The 25,704-nt window shown below is 52.3% G+C and overlaps 1 protein-coding gene across 3 annotated transcripts; it reads left to right on the forward strand.

Moving 5' to 3' along the window:
• The first annotated feature begins 2,495 nt into the window (after positions 1 to 2,495).
• Positions 2,496 to 25,147, forward strand: Kbtbd11 (kelch repeat and BTB domain containing 11). 3 transcript variants are annotated; one of them, XM_028859822.2, is made up of 2 exons: positions 2,496 to 2,757; positions 18,545 to 25,147. In XM_028859822.2, the coding sequence occupies exon 2, from the start codon at positions 19,311 to 19,313 to the stop codon at positions 21,210 to 21,212; it is 1,902 nt and encodes a 633-aa protein (XP_028715655.1). In that variant the 5' UTR covers positions 2,496 to 2,757; positions 18,545 to 19,310; the 3' UTR covers positions 21,213 to 25,147. The 3 variants fall into 3 exon arrangements, with proteins under 3 accessions (XP_028715655.1, XP_028715653.1, XP_028715652.1); XM_028859820.2 differs by lacking the exon at positions 2,496 to 2,757 and adding an exon at positions 2,775 to 3,254; XM_028859819.2 differs by lacking the exon at positions 2,496 to 2,757 and adding an exon at positions 3,262 to 3,441.
• Positions 25,148 to 25,704: the final 557 nt, after the last annotated feature.

Consider the following 25,704-nt stretch of genomic DNA (forward strand, 5'->3'; position numbering starts at 1 on the left):
GAACATCTCAACTATTAAAATTTTACTTCCTTTTAAAGCGATTCTCAAAAGAAAGTGTCTATTAGGATTCACACTTGTGAACCTACTGGCTTGCTAAGGGGATGATTGTAATGCTCACTTGATAAGGACTTATCTCCTCTCAGGAACTGAGGTCGGCTGAAGCAGTCTCCCCGAACCTCCAGCCCACCGAGAGCAAAAGACAGGAGCAGCAGACGTACGTGACGGTCTAAAGCGGCATCCCTCATCACTCAGGGCTTTCCACTCAGGAGGACAGAGAGCTAAGGAAGACAGTCTTGTCGTATTCCTCACTGAGGCATGAGGTACCAACTCAGGCTGGGAGTCATCTGGACTTTTAAAGTGCCTTCAAGGGCAAGACTGGCATAGGGTCATCTCACAGGTGGCCTCAGTTTCCATAGTCACCATTGCCTTGGGCACTTCATGGATAACACACATCACGTGATCTCTGAGTACCGGGGTCTTAGGCACTGGTCTGCAGTGTATGAAGAGAAGGGAGGGCTCACGCACACACAGTATTTAAGAAGCCTCTGGAAGAGTCCATATGCAGATTCACCCCTGCAGGGCGTGGCTTGGCCACACGAGGCTGCCTTAAGGGAGTCCCGAGGGACCACTTCCCTCTTACACAGCATGCGCTGGATTTTAAATGAACCAACAAACATCTAATTATTTATTTTCATGCCAAGAAGCTGGAAGTACTTAGAGCAACTGGCGCCATTCCTGACAGTCATTGGAATTTAATTGACTGGGGGGAGCAGGATGCAGTGCAGTGCATGCAGTCTTAACAGGCTTTTAAAAAAAAGTCTGGGGACTGTCTGGTGTGGCCTGTGTGAGAAAACAACACCCAGTCTCCAACAGGAGCCAACCAGAGCGCCTGGGATTAGGAAAGAACTCTGTGACTACGACCTATAGACCACCTGCCTCTTTCTACTTCCCCCAAGGCTGTGTGCAGGAAAGGTAGACCATAAAGGGACAGGCAGAGCCGAGAATTGCCAGGCCAATGGTAGAATCAGGTGAACACCCTCCTTGGAGAAAGACGGCTCCACTACCCAGTACACAGCAGGTACCATCTCCTTCAATCTGAGATGGGTACTGTAAGGGAAGGTGAGAATCTCGTCCCTGTCAGGTTTGGGAAGGGTGACTGTGTTAGAGTTTTCGTCTGTGGAGATTTAATGCTGCTGGTGGCCTGGACCAACCCAGTTGTACCGGGCACCCAAGGTGTAAAAGGTTCAGTCAGCATCACACCTGACTTTGGCAGATACCCACTGTCTGAGTTAGGCTTTCTATTGCTGTGAAGAGACGCCATGACCACGGCAACTCTTACAAAGGAAAACATTTCACTGGAGTTGGCTTATAGTTCAGAGGTCCAGTTCATTGTCATCGTGGAGGGACATGGTGCTGTGCAGGCAGACATGGTGCTGGAGAAGTAGCTGAGAGTCCTACATTTTGCAGGCAACAGGAAGTGGTCTGAGGGTCACACTGAGCAAAGCTTGAGCAAAAGAGACCTCAAAGCCCGGCCCCCATAGTGACACACTTCCTGCAACAAGGCCACTCCCTTTGGGGGGAGTTTTCTTTCAAACCACCACACCCGTGATGGTCTGTCTTCATGCTTCTCAAGTCCACACTGCCGTTAGGCTCTTTCTGAGGCAGGAGGATTTAATGGCATACACTATTACTATTACTCCCAGCAGGACCACAATCCAGGTCAGTTTCAGGACCTCAGAGGCACAAAGAACTTCCAATGTGGGGGTAACATCCATGAACATTTTCTGAAAGAGTTGAAGAACTGGATGAAGTAACTCAAACTACCTTCCCAGGGTCTACAGCAGGAGAGTCATGGGGCTTACCCCCATGTGCTTCCCCAGTTAGATATTTATAGACTCCAGTTTCAGTGAAATTTGCAGAGGTGTGGTGATTAGTTGGAAGTTCTTTGTAAAAATCTCGGGGGGGGGGAGTGGGAGGGAAGGGATGCAAGTTCCATATGAGCCTATGTAGGAGCATGAAAAGAGGGAGAAAGACAATAGCAATCCTCTCAGCATCCAGAGCAGGGATGCTGGGGGCTGGTGGTGTAGAGGAAGCCAAGAGGCTGTTTCCTGGTCGACCTTCTGCCTTTTCTCCACCTACGTGTAAATGGAAACGTGCTAAAGAGACCTCAAGAGTCTCTCACATGTTTAAGGAAAAACTGAAATTAATAATGAAAATGGTCTCAGCCTCAAGATTGCCTATTTATATTACAACCAACAGAAAATGGAAGGTTTAATTCCAGCAGTTTGCAGCTTTCTGCCCAGATTGATGTCTGGCTACAGAACAAGAAGGGTTTTTACAGCTTTGGTGTTGAACTCAGAAGGGCCGATGGTGTAAATTGGCCAAGCATATCAAAGCCGAGAAGAAGAAAGCAAATGTCCAAGTCCTCTGTGCTCTGAAATCTAGCCATGGGTAATTTGCATAAAGCTTTTAAAAGTAACATTTACCCGGGGCCCAACCCTGATTTGACTACTTGTCTCGCTCACACAACCCTGGTGTCACCCCAGGCTGTCCACGTAAGGAGGGGAAGGCCTTGTCTAGACACCAGGAAACGTCCACTGGTTGGCACGCTTCACTCTGCCGGACTTTTTAAAGATTCCAAACACCATCAGGATGTAGGCAATGGGTTTTTAATTATTACGCGTGGTATCGTCTCTTACAGATGCTCAGCGGGGCCAGGATGTGGTGCTGGAGGTCCAACAGCCAAGAGCGCCCTAGGTGGGACCGTGCGCGCCGCTGACACCTATTCCGGGTGCTTTTCGGGTTCGAGGGGGGCTCAACAGGTCATGCACGCCGGATGTGGCTGCGTTTCGTTACTTGAGGCGCCCTGTGTGCGGTGGAGCAGTAGTCAAGGCTGGCGGCTGCCCGGGGCGAGCTGCAGGCCATTGCTCACCCGGGGTGCAAAGGGTTAAGTGCGGAGGCGCAGGAGCGGCGGGCCGGCGGGCGCGGGGCACAGCGCGCACTAGGCCCTGGGAGGGCAAGCTCAGCCGCAGCCCCCGCGGGTGGATCCCCGTCCCGGAGGCGGCGCGCGGGCCGCGGGGTGCACGCGCGCCGGGGCCGTGGGCGGCCGCCCAGCTCGCGCTCCCTCCAAGCGCGGGGCGCACGCACGGGAGAGCGGCCGCTGCCAACCCGGGGAGGTTGGCGCCGGAGCGGAGGAGCCCGGCGCGCTCCCGGCGGTGGGAAGGCGCGCAGGATCGCGGCGCTCGCTCTCACAGGTGCGTGGGGGGTTCGCCTGCGCTCCCCCGCTCCGCATCCACCCTGCCGGCGCTCGTACAGGTGCGCGCGAATGTTCGCACGCGCATGCGCGCCTGAGACACCCCACCACCACCCCGGCCAGCCTGCGTGTCCTGGGCTCGGGTGGGCGCAGGGGTGGAGGGAGAGCGGCGAGCCACCAGCGTTGAGGTAGGGGGGCCGGGCGCGGCCTGCGGGATGCTGGGAGGATGGAGGGACCCCGGGATGGAAGGCAGGGGCGCTGCTCTTGGCGGGAGGTGGGGACTGGCGGGGGGCCGGGTTCCTCCAAGGTAAGCACCGGGCGGGGCGTGGGAGGGCGGCAGGCGACAGTGAGTCGCCCGCGCGGGTCCCTCCCAGGCCTGGGTCTGGCCGCTCCTTTCTGCCGCCTGCGGCGCAGGGTTCTTCCCTGGGGGGCCCAGGGACGCGGCACTAGCTCGAAATGTGGACATGGTTTGGTGCGCCTGGACCGAGGGCCTTATGCTGTCTATTCCCATTCGGCACGCTTAGTCTGCGGGGGTGTGTGGGGGGGCCATGGCACAACCATACTTTTCGTTCCGGTGAGCCTCGGCTCGTGGAGCCAGATGGCGGGTCGGGGATGCCCGGTGGCCTGCGCGGGTACGTGCCTGACAGCTCGGTGGGGAGGGGACGGAAGGAGGAAAGCGCGCTGCATTTAAATTAGGACCGTGCGGCCGCTCGCCTTCAGCCAGGCGAAGAGGCTGGCAATGGAGCCAGCCAGCCTTCCCGGAACCCTGCCAGCCCCGCTGCGCCGCGGGGACAGCCCCTCCGGGGCGGTGGGGCAGATCCTGCAGAGTTAGTTCCTCTCCGTTGGCCCGCTGCACCTGTAGCGTTAGACAGGAAGGTTTTCTCTCCAACACTATTTAGCTTTCCTAAAGTACTAACCTCCCTCCCCCGCCCCCTCCCCCGCCGCCGCCGCCGCTAGTGTCTATTCCGGAGACAGGAAAAAGCACGTCATCCTGGTGAGCACTTTTACTTCCACTCAACCCACTCGGGAGCTTATCTTGAAGTTCCTTGGTTCTCCGTGGGTTCCCAGCACCCCACCACTTCCCACTGAATCGCAGTTACTCAGTCTCTAATTAGTAACCCCGTGGCTGTCAATGGCGCTCTTAAGCCTTTCATCCTGAGCGGTTCCTATTATTAGAAACACCCCCCCCCCCCCGCCGCCCTCAAGTCTTTCTTGCCAGGCAGAAAGGAGCTTTCCCGGGTACCAGAGTTGCTGGGAGAAACCAGGGTCCCGCCCCGCGCTGATTCACTTAGGTGCTCCAACGCTCCCTTCTGGTATAACTCAGCTAAGGCTCGGTGACAGCTTTTCACTGTCAGCTACAACGAGAAATGGCTCATCCTGTCATTAGAAAAAATACAGAGGGGGAAATGCTGGAAATATTTTGCTTACAGTACCTACGGTCATCTCTGGCTTAGCCGAGGAGGGAGAAAGCATTAAATGCGCCTCTTTCTTTCCCCGCAACGCCATCTTGGGGGCCACTACGCCCCGAGAGGATGGAAGGGTCTAAGATCTGTGGTTTGAGATCACATCACCACTTTGTTCCCCGCTGTCGGTGGTCTCAGATGGCGCATGTTCCAGTACGGGTCACACAGCATGAACAAAGAGACGGGACAGCGTCTCTCTCCTTGCAGTACGCTTTCTGAGCCAAGCAGCTCTCCCTTTGCAAGCCCTCCACCGAAGCTCATATTTCAGATGTTTCCTAAACACCAACAGCATAGATTACTGTGTAATAACAGCTTGGTGCAGATCTGGATCCACTTAGGCAGTGGCAATGATTCTCTGGACCGCCCTGCATCTCGGCTATGGTCAGAACAGACTGTGTCAGCTGGGTATGGGGACTGCATGGAGCAGGACAGGCTGCCTCCAGTGGAAACCAGCCCAGCCTCCGGTGAGTCCCCTTAGTCCAGGGATGTCTGCCCTGTTCTGGAAGCCATGGGTTATTAGCTCACCGATGGCCTTGAGTTTTAGCTTTTCTCTCCGGTTATACACTGAGAGTGTCAGTACCAACACGGTTTGTAGAGTATTTACAGCCAACAACTTTTAGAATCGAATGCAAACTTCTAGGAGTTTATGTTTGGGGAACATTCTGGCTCCCGCTAGATGTCGTATCATAATTAAATATCGCCTTGGAAACCGAAGCTGCTTCAAGTCCTGAGTGCCGTTCAAATGGCTGAACACTCTTTTTTTTCAGTAGTGTTCACAGATGTCTGCTGTATGGTATAATCCTAGGAGCCAGGTACATCATTCTGTGCAACATGGCCTCATCTCCCTGCCTGTGCATCTTAGACTCGAAACAGTGAAAGGTATGAAGCATGCCCTTTCAGTACTTGTGTGAAAGCTCTGAAGGGGGTGTGTACATCCCGTAAACATACATAATGAAGGCTCCTGGTGTGGCCAGGGGATTGGCATGGTGCCTCAGCAGGGACTTCATGTGCAAAGGCCCTGTAGTGTGAGACAGACCGCTAGGCAAGGCCAGAGAGGAGCCCTTGGAAAGTCTGTCTGTAACCTCAGTTCACATCCATCAATGAAGCGATACTGGAGGGTCGGATGGATTTGCATGTGGCTCAGTTTTACAGAATGGAGATCCTGAGTCAAAGGGAAATCCTGAAGTTGTCGGGTGTGGGTAAGATGTTGCATACATAAAAGGCCTTGTAGGAGTGTTTGGGGTTATTGTTTTGGCTAAGAACCCTTAGAGCCATACAGCTTTGGTGTCTGCCTTCACTGTGTTTGGGATCTCTGAGCCACATCCATCTTCTGCTTTTGCTGGTGATGTGGACATCTGCTTTTGGATGCAACGGTCAGCACCACTATTTGGAATGCTCATCTTCTGAGACTGGCCCTTCACTTGCTTCCCAACACCACAGAGTGTAGTCCTCAGTTCAAGCATCAAGACTCCTGTTCAGGTTCTCTGAGAAAACTTGATGGCTTAGACAATAGCATCCATTCATTTTGCTTGCCATCCTGCAGTCTCCGAGGTGGTATGTCTGCCAATCAGTGCCAGATGTGGCAGCCTGCAGCCAGGGCTTGAGTCACGGAAAGCTGCTGTTCTCTTCTGGCACGGCTGGGCAGAGGCAGCTGGACCTCTGAGTTACCTGTGTGTCAACTGGCTCCCCCGTGGATCATGGGCTGTAGGGAGCATGTCCTAAGAAAGAGCCCCATAGAAGCTGGACCACTTTTCCCGAGCCTTGAGTCACATAGTGTTGTTTTCATCACAGTCACAACCTGCCGATTGAAGGAAGAGAAACTCCACCACTCAGGGAACTGTGTCATCTCCTACCCAGGGAGAGCACTGAAGAAGTCCCATCTAAGAGGTGTCCTTGGAAAGCATCACTTGTCACAGCCAGACCTCCAACTGCTGCATTTAACACTACCCCCCCCTGCCCTCTTTGTGCCCCATGAGATGAGGGTCAAAAGTCTCAATACCTTACATTCTCGTGGGGTCAGGGTTTTTAAGTCATGTTACCGGGTGAAGGAGCTGCCTTGAGCCCTTGCTACCCATTGGAAGGCCTATGTACCAAAGAGGGATGATGCTCGTCCTGCACCCACAGGTACCACAATGGGCAGCACAGGGTCACTGTCGATCTTGTTAGTGTTCCGCAAACAGCCATGGGATGTGAGTGTGCAGGCGTGTGTGTGTGTGTGTGTGTGTGTGTGTGTGTGACGGGTGCTGTGACAAAATAACAAGAAATTAAGGGGAAAGGGACTTGTTCTGGCTCATGATCTGATACAGGGACCACATGGCAGGGAAGGCCCGGTGGCGAGAACATGAGGTGGCAGTCAGGGAGCAGGGAGGATGGATGGGCTTCCTTTTTCCTCTTTATTCAGCCCACTTTCAGGGCCGGTCTTCTCTTCAGAGGCGTCTTCTAGATGGTTCCAGTTCCAGTCAAATGGACAATGAAGAATCAGCACAACCCAGCCCCCACTGGTGGGGGCAGCCCAGCAGGCACAGCCCTGGGTCTTGAGCAATAATTGTGGTTTCTTCTCACACGACTGACTCACAGTGAAGCTCGGTCCCAGTTATGGTTTGGGTATGAAGTGTCCCCTGAAAGGCTTGCGTGGGAGGCTTGGTTCCTGACGACACACGTACTTGGTCATTTGGAGGTTGACGCTGCCCTGTGCAAGCTCTCGTAGTGCTTGGTTCATTGTGAGTCCGGCCCTCACCTTTTGCCTTTTCTGGAGGCATCACTTACCCTCTGCTTTTGGTCAGGCCTGTCTGTGCCAGAAGCCGTGTAGACGGCCAGAGCTGTGTCCGTGGACTTCCCGATCCTCAGAGATACGTAACTTTCTTTGTTTTTATAAGTTTCCCAGTCTCGGGTGTTCAGTTACAATCACAGAAAATGATCACAATCACAGCAGGAAGAGCTGATGGTGCAACATGAGCCTGGAGGGTGAATTCTCTTTCCTCAGGCACCTCCATCTCTTTCTCTAAGCTCTGGACTGACCAGGTAAGGCCTACTCAGAGAATGGAGGACATCTGGCTTTACCCAGTCTGCTGACTTTGTCTAAAAGGTGTTCCAGGTGACATATAGACTGGTGTTGGACCAAACATCTGGATAGTGTGGTACACCTACGTGGATGATAAAACTAACCATTTTCTCATCTCTTGGTGAGAAGGGGGATCTGAGAGGCTGGTAGGCCAGTGGCCCACAGCTATCCCAAGACAGCCAGGTACAAGCTAGCAGTAGCTGAGTTCTGGCTCTCCAAAGCTCTTCCTTCTCCTTGGCAATGTCTGCTCTTTGCAGCTAAGAGACTTTCTCTGCCTGTGTCCTGCCCCCGCAGTGCCTCCAGAGCCTAGGATGCTGTTTCATCCTGTACTGCATCTGTTCCCTTTAGCTGGAGCTGGCCACATCTCACCCCATCCAATTTCCAGTTGTCTCTAGTTTCCAGGGCTCTCTGGGGACCCAGGCTGCTGGATAGAAGCTGCATCTGCACACCCCATCCGCACAAAGTGTTTCCTTTACTCAGACTTCCGCAAGGCTGCTGTGAATAAAATGCCGACAGTTCCCAAAAGTGCTGTGCTCTGCCGAGAAGGAACCACAGAGCCCCATGGTTCTCTTCCTTAACTTTTTTTTTTGGGGGGGGGGCTCAGTGAGGTATCATCACAGGAAACACAGAGCCGACACCTGCAGTAGACTTGCTAATATGGGAGTCTAACAGAGAAGGGTAAAGCAGCTTGGTCCACAAAACAAACAAAAGACTGGAGGAAAGGCAGGAGTGAGCCTTACCTGCCAGTACTTACCTCAGGGGTAACACGGGTTCAATTCCCCCCAAAGCACATTGCAGCTATTTCCCAGAGAAGAGTCAACTAATGCTGCCTGTGAGAGGCGGGCTTCACGTCTAAGGTTAAACTGCACGAAGTGAGGTGGCAGAGAGATCTACTGTGTGAAAGGAGCCTGAGGGATCGAGGGCGGTTGTGCTTGTGTCCAATGAAACCAGCTAAATCAGAACCTTGGTGGCCAGACAAAGGCGCTCTGTGCTGCCGGAGCACATGTGACGATGGTAATTAGAAGGTTAGAGTCTTAATCGGAGTCACTGTTGCTGTGATGAAGCACCATGACCTAAAGCAACTTGGGGAGGAAAGGGGTTATTTGGCTTACACTTCCATATCACTCTTCATCACTGAAGGAATTCAGGACAGGAACTCAAGCAGGGCAGGAACCTGGAGGCAGGAGCTGAGACAGAGGCCATGAAGGGGTGCTGTTTGCTGACTTACTTCCCAGGGCTTGCTCAGTCTGTGTTCTTATAGAATCTAGGACCACCAGGCCAGGGCTGGGGCCCCTCCCACCAATGATTAATTAAGAAAATGCTGTAGAGGCTTGCTGTACATCTCAGTTGAGACTCCCTCCTCTCAGATCACTGTAGCATGTGTCAAGCTGACATACAACTAGCCAGCACAAATAGCAACAACAATAATAAAGCCGAGATCAGTTTATCAGACAGGGCAGTGTTAAGTTGCCAAACTCACTTGTTCTTGGAGCCAGGTGTCATTTGTTTGGAAGGTTGATGGAGCATGTAGCCAGCATGGCGGGGTCTGTTTGGCTTGGAGGCCGTGGGTGCCCAGAGCTAGCAGAAACCTGCCTGAGACCCCTGCTTGCCTTGGTTAATTTCTGTGTCCTCCCCTCTCCAAGGAGAGGGACACCTGGAACTCTGGCCTCTTAAGACTTAGCCTGCTCCTTTCAACACAGTGTCTGTCTGCCTGCCTTCTCTGCTGCTAACTGATAAAGAATGAATAACTGATAAAGAATGATAAAGAAAGAATTCTTAGGAGTGTCTAGAATATGTTCTCAGGACTGAGGAAAGCTCCTGTATAAAACGAAAAGTGCCTTTGTAAGACTCCTGTTGCAAAGGCCAGTCTAAGTGGCTGGTCCACTCTCCCGAGACCCCCTTACAGGGAAGGTGCTGATATCTATAGGAAGGCTACCCACAGAAGCTAGAAGGGTATTGGACCACCCATGTGACCTTTGGCCCCAAAGGGAGATAACCCTAATTTCAGAGTCCCCTGGGACCCGTGCTGAGGTCGGATTACAGCCACTCCTTCCCTCGTCAGGACACTTGGACACTTGGAACGTTTCCTGCTCCCAGAGGATTTCAGCACTAGAGTGTGGGGAGAGGCCTCGCCAGTCACACAAGATGCTGCATCCTGTTCGAGGTGGTCAGGATGTCTTGCCAAGTACTGGTCCAAGCGGGAGTCCCCGAGAAAGACTCTAGCAGGCCCGAGCACGGCAGCACATGGCGCGGACAGCTTTTGCCTTCCCCTTCTCTGCCATTCCCTCAACCTTCGTTAGCCTTTAGATTCCGGTCCTAAAGCTGGCCCCCACGGGCTGTTCCCTTATTTGGCCACTTCCTCCTCCTGAGGCTGACTACCAAGGTCCAGCTATCGAAGTATTGAAGTCCAGCAACCAAAAGCCCCCTTTTGACCACCCTCATTAACATGCCCAATTAAAGTTAAACCTCATCCTAACATGGGGTTCCCCCCTTTTCCTTCATAAACCACATGTAGACGTTTCCTATGGGCCACGTCTGTCTCCTCTATAGTAGCGGAGTGGTCCTTGTCTCTCCAGGGCAGATGTCTCCCCACCCCAATCTCTTACTCCTTTTTTCTTTTCTCTCGTCCTCTATCTCCCGTCTCTGTCTTTTATTCCCTGCCCTCTGGGGCAAATAAATCTCCTTTGTGCTGAGAACTTGGTCTTGGGGTGTCTTGTGCCGACTTTGAGGTCCTTTCATCCTGAATGTTCTACAGAGGCTACCTTCAAACCTGCGTGTTGGGAAAAAATGAAATAAAGATGAGTGTGTCAGCAACCATTGAGAAGTCGGTGTGATGGTGGTGAACGTGTCTGGAATGCACGGTTCCAAGCTCATCTCAGGGCCTAATTGTAGGCAGATTTTGCATCCGCAGGTGTCTCCACCTCTCGGAACCTGGGGACAGGAAGTGGTCTTCTTGCTCTTACCCATCAGACCACAGGTTCTGATGCCCACTTCCACAGCAGTGGTTAAACTGTCAGTGAAAAGAACCCTGCTCATCTCTGCCCTGCTGCACGTCCAGTTAACCTAGTTAGTGGAGATGGTCACGTGACCAGCCTCGGGGGGGGGCCCACCCCGGTCTTCCTGTTCTCAGCATCATCGGTTCCCAGCCTCTTCTTCCTGACATCCAAACAGGAAGTTTGGACACGACCACTGTGATGAAAAGAATCCCGTTTTCTCTCTGGACCCGAAGCAGTTAACACTTGCTGTTGAGGCTGAGCAGGAAGTTCCAGTTCAATAATATCCTCTGTTTGAGAACGGAGCAGACAGTTTTTCATGATGCAGGCACAGTGGGTGAGGAGAGCGTGGAAGCTGGAGGCTGGCTGGGGGCTCCTGCCGGGTTTAAGTTTGTCCGGGCCTTGTCATCTCCTGTGCTGACTAGAAGATGCAGGTGGGACCTACCACCATGTGATCTTGTCCAAGCTTTAGCTTAATAAACCCAAGAGCCTAGAACTTTAGAGCTTACCCCCATGTGAGTGTTCATTTTGATTTCCTCTGTTTCATTTGCCTAGAACGTGAGCAACCGCCCAAGTCACTTACCCCCGTCATGCCCCGCTGCCTGGTGTCAATCTTATTTTGTCTGGGATTTTGCACCCTGCGTTTAGTGTAGGCCGGCTCCCTTCACTGAAAAGCCTGCCACTGGAGCATTCAGAATAACAAATTATGAACGAAAAGACTTTGAACAGACACAAAATATCAAAGAAACAGAAAGGAGGCCCCTCCCGTTCGTTCCTGAGACTGAACGTGTTGTTGTTGAGCCTTTGATGTTCACCCATCCTGAGAAGCCCAGCAGCGGGGAGCAGGAGGAAATGCCCCCATACTTCATAAGTACATGCTGCACAAAGACCCGACTCACCTCCCTTCCTGTGTTTTCCACTTTATAAAAGACAGGCAGCGTGTGTGTGTATTTTAAAAAGCCTATCAATGGCATTATAGGGAAACATCTGCTAGATCTTCATAAAGTCGGAATCGTGTTTGTGGGATTCACTTGGATTGGCCCGTGCAGATTTTAGCTCATTGATTTTAAGGTAAAGTTAGCAGTACTGTAAGTTAAGAATCAAAATCTTTTATCTTTTGTTCATATCTGAAAGGACAGACTAGTCAGGTTCCACCTGCACATCACTGCTCGGTTTAAATCTTTAAAAGCCACTCATAGTCCTCTTTGTGACCAAGGTGACAAAACTCTGTGGCCACCCAAGATCTTGCTGCCCCCCTGGCTCCTGAGGTTTCTTACAGTCCATTGGCCACTCTCCTGTGGAAGTCAGTTCCACAGACTCACTCCTACAGGCCTTACCCCTGGAGTCTCCCGCTGGCTTCAGCAGACATTTCATATTCTCAGGGAGCATCACTTGCCCTGGAAGTTAGATCTTATTATGACGTGCTATGTAGCACGAATCTTAAAAGGTCTTAGTAATAAAATCAAACCCGGAGCCAGGTATTGGGGTGAATGTTGGAAGATCAGAGAAGCAGAACAAGCCACAGCTTCCTTACCTCACCAGTTCCTCAGCTGATCCCGTTTCCTCAGACTGGAAGCATCTGTGTCCTCATCCAAATGGATCTCAACTGAACTGCTTCTTGAAAGCCTGAAAGCTTAACCAGCTCTAGTTCCTGGTCCTCACACCTTATATACCTTTCTGCTTCCTGCTGTCACTTCCTGGGATTAAAGGCTTGTGTCACCATGCCTGGCTGTTTCCAGTGTGGCTTTAAACTCACAGAGATCCAGGCAGATCTCTGCTTCTGGAATGCTAGGATTAAAGGTGTGTGTGCCACCATTTCCTGGCCTCTGTATCTACTGGCTTGTTCTGTTCTCTGACCCCAGATAAGTTTATTAGGGTGCACAATATTTTCGGGAACACAATATCACCACAGTACTAGGTCTTGTGTCCACTCTTAGCTGGCGTATGATTCCATTTGAAGATGTGCCAGCTTAGTTTGTCTCCTGATACAGCTCCAGAGGGTGAGGATTAACTGATGTCTTGCCTCATCCAGGTACCCAGCCCTGTGTGCCCAGCACATGGTAGGTGCTCCGTGTGTCTCTCTTAATGACTACCTGTAAGTATTTTCCAGCTCTGGGGGATCAGTCAGAACCTAAGTGGATGGTTGAGAAAGCTGCAGATTCATTGGTCTCGATGGTCTGCCGTTTCTGACACTGGCACCTGTCGCAGGTGAAATGTTCGATTTGGACTTCGGACTCACAGAAGATTCCATAATCAGGCTGATTCAGGCAGTGCTAGGAACTGGATGTTATAGCTATAAATGTAAGATAGACTTACAGTTTGTATACCTTTTCTCCCCAGGTCTCGGTGATTGTGGGTGTTCATGCTTTCTATTTCTCCAAGTCTCTAATTTCACTTGAGTCACCAGGAGGGGCAGACACTTGTGATTTCATAATATTCCATTTGTGTCTGGGCATATGTCCTCACAGAAGTCAGGGGCACAGCTTGAGTCATCTGACCCTTGGATGCTTTGAGTGGACAAACATTTAATTTCAACCCTTTTCTGTCAGTACATCCAAGTCTGATCCCATGAGTTTGTCTGCCTTGTACCAGAGATGGGGTGGATGGGGTTGCTCTACACACCTGGTTCGAATGCTCCCATCCTTGGGCAGGTCTTTATCCCCATCCACTTTCAAGTGTGGTACTCTAGGCATCTCATCACATCAAAGAAAAGATGCATCCTGTATGATGTGAAACTAATCAATTCCTGTGTGTGTTTCAGAATAGTTGGATATAAAAACATCCACAACTGGGTGGAGGAAACGGACTGTTAACATCTATGATTTCATGACCCAGTGTCCAACTGGATTAGTAAAAATTTAATCGCTCTACATGATACTTCAGATCTCCCTAAATAGCTCTCATCTGGTGATGGTCAGGGATCCCAGGGGAAGGAATCCAGCCTCCTCTCTATATGCAGTGTGGCCTGACCCTAGCATCACAGTGCACATAGGGTAAAACCCTGGGGGCTAGAGTATGTGACTGAGTGTAAACCTTTAAACACCTTGACCAGTGACTCAGTCCTGTTAGCTCACATGGGCTTGCTAACTTAAGGACTAGGAATGCCAAATGCCTCAGCTCTCCTCTCCAAGGCCACCTGTGGACTGTGCAAGGGCAATAGTGTGGCCACTGCTGGGCTTCGTTTGGTCTTTTGAGACTGTGCACCTAATATTTCTGAGCACAGAACACTTTTTTTGTGTGTGTGTCTTAAATCCAGACGAGGGTAGCTGCTCTGCTGCTCTTATGCATGGCTGTGATGGTGGCCACAGCTGTGGGAGCATGTCCAGATGTGTCCAGGTGGGATGCAGCTTACAGACCTCAGAATCCTGCAAGCCAGATGAAGGTCTGGGACCTGACCCAGTCCATTGTTCTCTCTTCTGTGATTTTCATTTCTTAGACTTTTTTTTTTTTTTTAACTTATGTGTTGAGATTTACACACACACACACACACACACACACACACACACACACACACACACCAGCCAGGGCAAGTTTTCCCTCAATTCCAGCAGTGATTGGAGGAACATGAACTTAAAGAATAAAAGATACCATGGAGTATGAGCTTAAGGAATAAGAATTTTGGCTCACAGGAGAATGGAGATTCCTAGACAAAGCTGCCTTCTCTGACATACACATCACATCTCTGCATGGCTACCATCCTGAGATGGTGGGCACACACTATCTCATGAGCTGCTCTAGCAGGGAAGGGTCTGATGGGTGGGGAGAGAGATGAGTGTTAAGAGGAAACACATTGCCCTGTGCCTCATCTACTGGCACAGGGATCCCGGTTGTAGTTTATTGGTACTTGACTATGAATCAGGTAGACAGCAAAGACACCTTTCCCAGAGACCCTGTGGTCCTGTAGGTGTGGGAGACACAGACATGATGTGGGAGAGACAGGGAGGAGGTCTGTCTTATAAGTACTACATAATCATTGAAGTTTGCCTCAGGTTTGTAAGTCCATCAACAAACAAAGTGAGCTGGCTGTAATGACCTGAAGGATTCTAACAACTGGCATTATAGATAGCAAAGCATGGCACTTAATTTTGAATAAACTGATAACCATATAGCCCAGTGTCCACAGTGGGAAGCCACATACAATCTTATGTTTTTATTCATATAAATGGTAAACAGAAACTTAATATTGTTTAGATATTTTTAAGGTCTAAGAAGGTCATATTCTTACAGAGGAAATGCTATGTAAATTGTATTTAAAAGCCTGCTGTGGTGTATGATTTCCTGACTAGTTCAGAAGGAGACTTTGCCTCTCATTCCCCTCCTCTGCCCTGGCACACTCCTTCCCAGCAGTATTCTGGACAAACAGCCTCCCTGAGGAGAGTCTTGTCCTAAGGTCTGGAGCAGGCAGTGAGGCCTTCCATGACTGCACCAGAACGGTGACAGCGCTCTGCAGGAGCCTCCGAGGAATTCTCGCCGAGAGCTGACCACAGAGCAGGGAAATTTCCATTTGCAAACCTCCCTCCGTTTTGGTTTGGAATTCCATGAGAATGGTCTTAGCAGAACCACAGCAGGTGGAGCCTTTCTGTATTCTATTTGCTTAAACTTCAGTAACTTCTTAAAGCTGGCGTGGTTTACAGTTAAGCCTCTAACTTACGAACGTGGCTGTTTCAATTGTACAACTAACACTGCCTCCCTGAAGACTGCTGTACACAAACATGCGCAGGAGGGGAGTGTGTTCACACCAGAGTCAGAAAGCTCAGGCATTCATTCCCACCAACAGGCTGTCCAGGAAGCCATCCCATTTTGTTAGTGAGGGCTTGTGTGTGGAAATGGGCGGGCTGCGCTGTGCTGTTTTCAGGTTAAGCTGCGGTAATGGGTGATAAGACCCAGTCTCCTTTAACGCCACCTCCCAAAGGCAAAGGACCCCTCCGTCTTGCTCCTATGGGGAAGTTCGATACCTGCATCTCTTTTTTGAGCTGGGGAGCTGTGCAGCCAGCCTGAGCTCCCAGTTCAGGTAACCAGATTTCTGAAGTGTGACCCTGGCTTTAATGCGGGGCAGCATTGATTGTCAGATTGCTCAGAACCTGTTCAGCACCAGCTTCACAGAGGTGTGGTTGACGGGTTTTGCTGCAGGGGTGGGGTGGGGTGCTACTGACTGTCACAGGGTGACAGCAGAGCTCTTGCTGGAGGAGGGAGCAGAGTGAGGCTACATGAGCTGTGTGCTCCATGCCATGCTCAGACCACAGGACTCCGCCAACTCATCCTGCCGTCTGTGCTGAGGGTAGCATGGGACATCGAGGAATTCAGTGGGACACCGTTAAAGCCATACTCTGGAAGTAAGCTTCCAAAAGTCATGTGGGGGTCATGTGTGTTGGGAGTAAGGGCGATATAGGCTTAAGAACGCAGCAGGCATGCTTTTGGAGGTAGCTGAGTTTCCTTTTTCCTGAGTGACTAGGAGCTAGAGGCAGCTCCATCCCAGGTCTCCTGAACAGAGACAGGCCCCCCAGGTGTGGGCCAGACCACACCACTGCCTTAGCATAGCTTCAGCATGGAGACTCTGTTAGTTATGGGCACAGTAAAATGCTCACTTACTGCACGTTCTTTCAGGATTTAGGACCTTTAAATGGCCAATCCCAAGCTGCCCTTTTAGAGTCTTCTGTTGCTTGGTTCTTCTCCCAGGCTGTGAAACCAGGGAACCAGGTAGTTCTGAAACCACTTCCCAAGTCAGAAGACATTCTAAAGGTGACAGTCTGCTGTCCCTCGTGGAGGCAGTGTGAAGAATGGGCCAACCAGGAAAGCCAGCTCAGTTTCTGTCTGATGCAGCAAGGTTTCCAGACATTTCCACACGAGACTCAAAGCGTGTCCTGCTTCTGACTTCAGTTTCCCTCAGTGGCTAAGCCCGGAGGAAAAGCTCTACAGCCCGTGGGGTGCTGGGGTACCCGTCTCTCTGGTGTTTGCAGTCATCCTCACATCCTCATTGCTGGGGACCAACAAGTCCTTCTGATGCCTGGACTGACGGAGAGCTGGATGGAGGCTTCGTTGGGGGTGGTCATAGGTCAACCAGCGGACGTCATGTCCTGTACCCATCCTCCTTGGAGTCTCCTGACCCATGTGCCTGGCGAGCAAGGCTTCAGGTCCCCAGACTTCTCTAGCATCACCCTTCCTGAGGATCTTCCTGCAGTGCCATGGGCAGAGTGAACATGCCAAATGAAACAGTTCTCGCATGGGGGGAACGGAATGTCTCCCAGTTCCATAATAAACTCGTCAGTGGCAAAGTGGCTTAAAGAACCGGTGTGGGCGGGAGTGCTGTACACTACATTCTTCTGTGTTTTTCTCTTCATCCTTATGACAAAACACCTGGCCAACAACTTGAGAGGTGAAGGATTTGGGGGCTTCCTACTTAAAGGTTTATAGTCCACTACCCTGGGGTAAGTATGACAGCCGGGGCTTCCTCTGTGATGGTGAGAGCCTGCCGAGGGTTTGTTATGTCTTAGCAGATCAGAAAGCAGAAAAGTAGGTGGGAAAGAGATAATGGTCTAGAACCCTCAAGCCACAGTCACAGCTCCTAAACGCACATATATCTAGGATAGCCATGACTGTGGCCTAAAATCAAATTTATAACTTAAAACATGAGGGGATTGGTTTTGGGGAGGGGTTAAATTGACGGCACAGGTCTCCAGGCAGGAGCGCTGTCGATGACAACATCCTGTTGCAATGTCGAAAGGTTGGGTATGCTTGTTACTTCAGGCATCCACAGCCCCCTCCAACAGTCCCCCTCCCAAGAGCAGCTGGGAAACACGCACTCAAACATAAGCCTGTGAGGGACAAGTTCACACTCAAGCTCTAGCAGCACTTACATAATAGTGTGTGTGTGTGTGTGTGTGTGTGTGTGTGTGTGTGTGTGTGTGTGTAGCAGGTCACGTGATGTGCAAGGAAAGTACCTGAATGTTACTTCTTGTCTTGGGGAGGCAAGTGCGTTCTCTACATTAGTACCAGCTCTTGAGCTGTCTCCGATGTTCTCGTTCCTATTCTTCTGAAGGCTAGAAGACAACTGGGCACACTGTCCTGCCCCCCAAGTCCCCTCCAGCAAGGCAGGGAATCCTTCACCAGTGGCTGCCAGAGCAGGAGGACTCTGCCTAGGATTCTGCAGGGTCCTGACCCCCTCCCATACCTCTGCAGCTTTGCCTTGCTTTCTCCTTTACCCGCTTCATGTGGGAAGAGACCCGATTCCAATCATGACCACAGGTGGCAGGTGGAGCCCCAGGATCGGATCCTTGACTGAGGACGATTTCAAATATTTGATGCATATTTGTTGTAATTGAGTAAGGTGGTTGTCCAGAAAAGCCAAGGGAGACTGCCAACACATTAAGTTAATGAGGTTTTGTAGCCACACTGAGCTTCCTCGACACACGGTCTTGCTTCTGAAGGTGCTTCTACTGGGTTTAAACTTGATGTTGATGGCTGGCGATGTCCAACTTAATGGAACTAGCCACGTGTTGGGTTTACTTTACCATGGTCAGAGCCTCTTTTGGTGACACCTGTTGCCTGAACTGGGCTCTTAGTCTTGTGCCGGGGGTGGAGGGAGTGGGGTGGGTGGGATGGGGGTGGGGGGTGGGAGCTGAGTAATTATGTATTTCCTCTCCACCAAACTCCAGTGCTAATCAGACGTTTGGCCACCAGACCAGAGACTACTAACTGCTGCTGATGGAGGGTCTGGGGTAAAACCATTTCACTCAGCGATGAAACTCAAATCTTCCCACTTTCCTTCTGTGAACAGGAGCAAGAATATGGAGAGCGATGTGGGCCCCTGACACCCCACAAAGGAAGCAGCAGAGGCAGGCTCCAGATGGCAAAGGAAGAAGGCCTGGGTGACACAGGAACTGCCGTTCCAGACACCCACCCATAGGTGGAGTGGTTCCCTAAGTGGACAGCGTGGGTGCAGAGCTGCCACCCAGGACTCAGAGAGACACACCTTAGCTGAACTCGGGGCTGCACAGCTAGCTGGAGGCTCAAACAGAACTGAAGCCAAGGATTTCATTGTGGTCACAGCCCCTTAAGAGAGGATTTGCTGGTCCTGGGGCCACAGCGTTGTGAGGCAAGGTGACAGAGTGGGTTCACACAGAGTCAAATGAAGGGCATGCCTTGGCGGACCAGACTCATTTAACCTCGGTTCTCCAGAGGGGCCGTACAAGAGAGCCGCAGCTCAGGGTTGGTTGTCGTCGGACGTGCAAACTGCAGCAGAACTTCCCTGGCACCAAGCTGGTTGGTTCACCTCCACCCCGACGGATAGAGCCAGAGCGGAGGATCCCGCGGTTCAAAAGTTCAGTGGGAGTTGGGCGCGTCCTCCTCGCAGGAGAGGAGAGTGGGAAGGGCAAGGTGGGAGTGGCGTGAACAGGGGGGTGGGGTGGTGGACATATGTGAAATCTGATCTGGTGCCAAGGAAAGGGTGTGCTGCCAAAGACCCCAGGGCAACGATCGCTCAGCCTCCACCAGGCATGTGTGACGCCTGAGCTGGTAGAGACCGCACACAACCCAAACCACTCATGGAGAACTCTGTGGCGTCTTTCGTCCTCTACCCGGGGACGGAGCCCGGGACTCCGAGAGAGGACAGCCTGCCGCTGCCAGCCGAGGAGGAGGAGGGCGCTGCGTCCCCGGCGCAGACACCCTGCAGTCTCAGCACCTCGCTGTGTTTCAGCTCCGGGGACGACTCCCCGCCGCAGTCTCGCGCCTCTGCCGCGGAGGGCGCCTCTGCCTCGCCTCCTCCTCCTCATCGCAGCGACTTGCGCGTGGTGGAGACGCAGTGGGAAGTCAGCAGCGCCGCGTCCCCGGAGTCCCCGGAGGAGTGCGCGCGCCCGGAAGAGCCCGCGTCGCCGGAGGAGCCCCCTTCCCGCCACGAGGACGCGCGTCCTGCGGAGTCTCTAGACGAGCTCGGGGAGCCGGTGCCGGTGCCGCCCGGGGTCGGGTCCGCGCACGGAGAACCCGACCTGGTCATCGAGGTGGCGGGTCGCCGGCTGCGGGCGCATAAGGCGGTGCTGGCGGCGCGCAGCGACTACTTCCGCGCGCGCGCGTCACGGGACGTGCTGCGGGTGCAAGGCGTGAGCTTCACGGCCCTGCGGCTGCTGCTGGCCGACGCGTACAGCGGGTGCATGGCGGGCGTGCGGCCCGACAACGTGGCCGAGGTGGTGGCCGGCGCGCGCCGCCTCCAGCTGCCCGGCGCTGCGCAGCGCGCCACCGATGCCATGGCGCCGCATTTGAGCCTGGACAATTGCTACGAGGTGCTGAGCGCAGGCAAGCGGCAGCGGCTGAGCGAGCTGCGCGACGCCGCCTACCGCTTCATGAGCGACCACTACCTGGAGGTGCTGCGCGAGCCCGCCGTCTTCGGGCGCCTGTCCGGTGCCGAGCGCGATCTGCTGCTGCGGCGCCGCCTGGGGTCGGGCCGCGCCAGCCTGCTGGCTGCCGCGCTCGGACCCACCGGGGAGCGCGCGGGCAGCCGTCCGCAGAGCCCGTCCGGGGACGCGGAGTCGCGCGGGGACGCGGCCGTTTATTGCTACCAGGCGGAGGCCGGGGAGTGGCGCGAGCTGACGCGGCTGCCCGAGGGCGCACCAGCGCGTGGTTGCGGCCTCTGCGTGCTCTTCAACTACCTCTTCGTGGCGGGCGGTGTGGCTCCCGCGGGTCCCGATGGCCGCGCGCGCCCGTCGGACCAGGTGTTTTGCTACAACCCGGCCACCGACTCCTGGAGTACCGTGCGGCCACTGCGGCAGGCGCGCTCGCAGGTGCAGCTGCTGGCCCTGGACGGCCACCTGTACGCCGTGGGCGGCGAGTGCCTGCTCAGCGTGGAGCGTTATGACCCGCGAGCGGACCGCTGGACCGCGGTAGCCCCTCTGCCCCGGGGCGCCTTCGCAGTGGCCCACGAGGCTGCAACCTGCAACGGCGAGATCTACGTGTCCGGGGGCTCGCTGTTCTACCGCCTGCTCAAGTACGATCCCCGGCGCGATGAGTGGCAGGAGTGCCCATGCAGCAGCAGCCGAGAGCGCTCTGCTGACATGGTGGCCCTCGACGGCTTCCTTTATCGCTTTGACCTGTGCGGGAGCCGCGGTGACGCTCAGGCTGCGGCGGGTCCAGGTGGCGGGGTCAGCGTCTTCCGCTACCATTGCCTGGCCAAGCAATGGAGCCAGTGTGCTGTGCACCTGCGGCCCCCGGGCGCCCCATCGGGCCTGCAGCCCTTCCGCTGCGTCGCCCTGGACGGTACCATCTACTGTGTGAGCCGCGCGGGGACCTGGCGCTACGTGCCTTCTCAGGATACTGAGGCTGGCGGCGAAATGGGACCTGGTGGCAGCTTTGAGCCCGAACCCCTAGGATCCTCTCTGGATGTCCGGGGCGTACTGTTTCCATTTGTGCTCAACCTGCCTGAGAAACCGGACCGCGGGGAGCAGGGTGCCGCGTAGGACAGGATCAGCTGGGCAGCTCCACCGTCCAGCAGCTGGGGGTTGTGTCTGTGCAAGTGGGCTAGCCCCCCCCCCCAGTGGGGAGGGAGGGCAAAGAGGGCGCAGGAAAGGAGGGAAGCTATCGATAGGGCAGGCTGCTGGCCACAGTGCATCATGCCACAGCTTTGCGAGTAGAAGCTTGGCTGGCTGGGTCTGAAGACTTTTTTTGCAATGCTGTTTTAAGCCCCGCTTTGCAGCGCTGGATTCTCCTGTTGCTTCACTTGGTTAGTGAGGTTGATGGCATAAAGTTCGGGAAGATGCAGGTAAACCGATGCCTAAGGGTAGAGGCCACGGATGAAGCCAGATGCAAGGGTGGACATAAGGTGTGATGAGGAGCCTGCCCAGTCCCTTCCTTCCTTACCGGTGACTGCAAGGTTCTCAAGCCTGAACGGGGTCCTAGAGCAGGCCAGGCATCAATGCAACTGCGGGGGGGGGGGTGGTTGCATCCCACACTGAGATTTAAAACCATAACTTCTAAGATCTACACGACCTGCAAAGTTCACAGTGTGAGGTGTAACTTGAAAGAGTAATGCGTCAAGTACTGAGGGTGAATCTTTGTTGACCAACATGGTTTCTAATTGCAAACATACTGTGTCCAACCACAGACATACAACCAGGCCTGTGTTTTGGAGCGGAGGCATGCTTTGAGGCAACTGTGTAGAGGATGTTATTAGCGAGAGTGGTCATTTATCTTTGCTTAGATTTGAAGTCTTTGGTGAGGACATGCTATCCGGCAGCATGCTAAATGGGAAAGCATGGCCAGCAAGGGAGTCTTCTTACTGGAAGGACCCTAGGATGCCAGGCTCTGCATGCTCCCCCACTTCCCCGTTTTAGAATGAACTAGGGCAAGCTTTCCCCACTGAAACAAGTTAGAGTCATGTGTTGATGGTTGCACGGTTTGAACTCTCCGCTTGGTTATGTTTTGACCATGTCTTCTGTGATGCTGATGAGGGGGATGAACTGAGAACCATCTCCCAAGAAAGTGTAGGAGAGTGATATGCTAAGGAGTAGGACAAGGAGAAATACATGTGTTTTGAATGTAGTTTAGCAAGTAAGTGACATTTATCTAACTTCCAAAATACCCTCATAGAGTTGAAAGGAGACTCATACTCAGAGAAGGTTGCAAGGACCAAAACCACATCATTTCTCTCGTGTGTTAGGATGTCGGATATTTTGAGTATATATGGGCAAGGCTTCCTATTTATTAAGACGTTAGGGACAAAAATGCATGCCCCCAAAATAACTGGTTCAGATTCCACATCTAGCCCATTGTTTTATTACAACAGGGTCCCTACACGTTGAGAGTTTCTAGAACATACATAGAGGAAGCTCCACATACACCATGTCATCTCCATAGAAGTCGGTGGTTAGCTGGGAAATAGGTCAGACTTTAAGAGTCTGCTCTGAAAGGTCACCGTGAAGTGTGTTTAGAAACAATCCGCGTGGTTATTCTGTATGACCCAGGGGAATGGAGTTTACAGATTCTGTTTGTGTGTTCCAGTCGCTTTGTGCTTGCTCGTGATTACTCATAAACCAAGAAAATGTCTTAGCAACTTGGTTAATCATCTTAGGAAAGAAAAACAGATTTCTTATGGCCTGGTTTTATTGGTCTGTCTTAAAGGTGTCCTGGAGAAAGGTCTGCAGATGAGCAAAGTGAAGTGATGTTTAGAGAGATACATCGCTCTGGAGTTCTGTTTCTGTTGCTAGTACTTTTGTATGAAACTGGTCCCTATTTTCCATTCCTTAAGTACCAAACTTACTAAATACTGTTAAGTAGCTTTTTCCTCGGAAGTCATTCCTCTGACGTTCACTTTTGAAATCTGGCCTCTTGAGTGACATGTCCCCGGAGAGGACAGATGTACACCAGACAGGGGAGTCTTCCTGTGAGGACTGGCATGCTATTGTGCCCCACAGAACACAAACAAAACCCAAGGAAGTCAAAAGGGTATATGTATTAATTTGTGAGCCGTGAAAGGAAAATTAGTTCATTAATCACAAATAGATGTGTGGCCAACAACCCATTTTTAGGGAACATATATTTTATATCCTGTTTTTAAATAGTGACCCCATATGAAAACGTACTACAGGCCCTGGCACGTCTTAGCAACCATGCATTTTGTTCTTGGGACTGGGAAGACCTACTACCCATCTGTCTTAGAGTCATTTCATGTTGACATAAGCAACTTAAAGGAGAGAGAGAGCTTATTCTGAGCTCAGAGTTCAGGTTACAGTCCCTCATGCTGTGGAAGTCACGGGGCAGGACCTTGAGGGAGCAGGTTATATTGATCTGCAGTCAAGGGACAGCGTTGAATGCCCTTTACCGCCCAGCTCCCTTTCTCCATGTAAACATTCCCAGGACCCAGTCAGGAAACAGTGTGACCCATAGTGAGCAGCTCTCTCCATTTCAATTAATGCAATCAAGGTAACTCCCAGCAGGCATGCTTAGAGGCCCATCTTCCAGGTGATTCTAGAGCTTGTCAGTAAACACTGACCTTTGTGCCCCCCCACCCCCACCCCCACAAACAGACATGAACTCTATAAGGTATCTGGTTTGGTAGTAAGGGGAGCAGGCATCTCTGGGATGTGCCTCCGGTGTGTGAACCAGGGTAGGTCCTTTTGTGTTCTACAGGCCGGTCACACTCTGCATCTAACTCCACCTAGAAGGATGGTTGGTGTGAGCACAGATAAGGCTATCAGTTAAGAGTCAAATAAGGCATTTGTGACACCCGTTTTACAATCTCAGGACATTAACCCTTGCACACCGACATCCCGAGTGTTCTAGAGAACAGTGCTGCGTCAAGAGGAAAATGATTAACACACAGAAAGGATTGACCTTTTGTTTGGTTGATGGGTAATTACATTTGTATTGCCAGGGTTCATTTGGGATCCTAGGCAACGAGCTAATGTTTCTTGGTTTTCTTTCTGTTTTGTACTTTGGCATGGGTCAAGCCCCACCTCTAGCACAGACTCTTGGCAGCTTCGTGGACTTGGAATGTGGTGATTCGGTTTCTAAGGATAGGATGGCAGGAGTTTCTTTTACTCTATGAAAATGAATATTGTGGAAATTTTGCTGGCTGTTTATAACTTCTTACCTGTATTGGTTTTGCTATGTCGGGAAAAAAACAAAACAAAACAAAACAAAACACAATGAACAGTGATCTCTAGTGATCCCAGTGGTGCCTGCACCAGCTGTTAGCAGACTTTCTCCAGGGTTGAAGCTGAATGCCTCCGAGGGTCTGATGAAGTCAAGGTGAGTCAGGGCGTGACCATCCGGAGTGTCTTAGTGGCCGACGGGGGCCAAAGCGCTTTCTGGTGTTGTGTTAGTTCAGATGCCTTCTCTAGCTTACAGTCAGTTTTCATTTTTTGATTCTCAAAAATGTCCAATGTCCCCGTTTCTTCTGTGATTTTAGTCACCGGGAAGTAATGACCCACGCTAAAAGTGGAACTGTGCCAGCTCTCTAGCTGCGTCTGCCTTTATCCAAGCTGCCATGCCGTTTATGCTCTGTCCACATCCGTGAAGAGGGCTGTGCTGGGAGACGCTGAAGAACCTGGCAGGAAACTGGTCCCGGCAGCCGCTTCACGTGGCTTGGTGGACCGGTGTGGGTTGAAGAAAAAGTCTAGGTGTATTCTAACGTGAGACTGCGGCCACCACCACCCCGGCCCCCCACCATGCTTGGTAAAGCTCTGACCAGTACCTACTAACTAGTTCGCACATGCTGCCATTTAGTCAAGATCTGCACATGTTTAAGGGACAGCCAGGCCAGCTGTTACTGGGTATATAGTGACTGTGCTAACGCTTGAGTTTTATCCTAGGCATAAATACTGTAAATCCTTTATGTTTGCCACCTACGCCAAGACGAAATAAACCATGTGGAAACTGCCGGCGCTTCCCGAAATTTTGCTGTGTTTGCTTTTCCCTCTGAGCCCCAGAAATGGCAGCTGTGGTGTGTCCCCATCATAACCGGATTCTAAAAATGAGTCTTGAGAGACCTAGGGTTAGTATCACGGCAGCCAGCTTCCAAGGATGCTGAGGTCTCCTCTTTCTCTCAGTCAGCCTCAGGATGTTCATGACCTCCATCTCTATACTTGTCCTCATCGCTAGCCAGGTCACAGCCAGGTCCTGCCCTGGAGGATGGGGTTATGGAGCCATGAGGGCTGGGTGTGGAATCATGAGGTTCACACAGCTGCCAGAACCAAGAAGTGGTCACTGCATGCCACGGGTGGGTGGGTGGGGTGGGGTGGCTGGGAATCCAGGACAGAGTGAGAGTGAGCCAAGCCAGGCCTTTGCTGTGGCTCCTGTAGGGGACAGGCAGAGCTGAGCAGACTACTCATTGTTGGCAGGTGTGACTGTTCTGGGTTCTGGGCTTTGGGGTTCCTCTCCAGCTCCTTGGCTCTGTCTGGCCTTTGGGATCCTCTTTGATTCTCTGGCTCTGGGCAGTTCAGAGCATGGGGA

Source organism: Peromyscus leucopus, chromosome 17 (genome assembly GCF_004664715.2).
Source record: "Peromyscus leucopus breed LL Stock chromosome 17, UCI_PerLeu_2.1, whole genome shotgun sequence".
NCBI classification, from domain to species: domain Eukaryota; kingdom Metazoa; phylum Chordata; class Mammalia; order Rodentia; family Cricetidae; genus Peromyscus; species Peromyscus leucopus.

Excerpts from the sequence above, each read along its gene's own strand:
- Kbtbd11 (XM_028859822.2), top strand. The coding sequence starts at position 19,311 with ATGGAGAACTCTGTGGCGTCTTTCGTCCTCTACCCGGGGACGGAGCCC.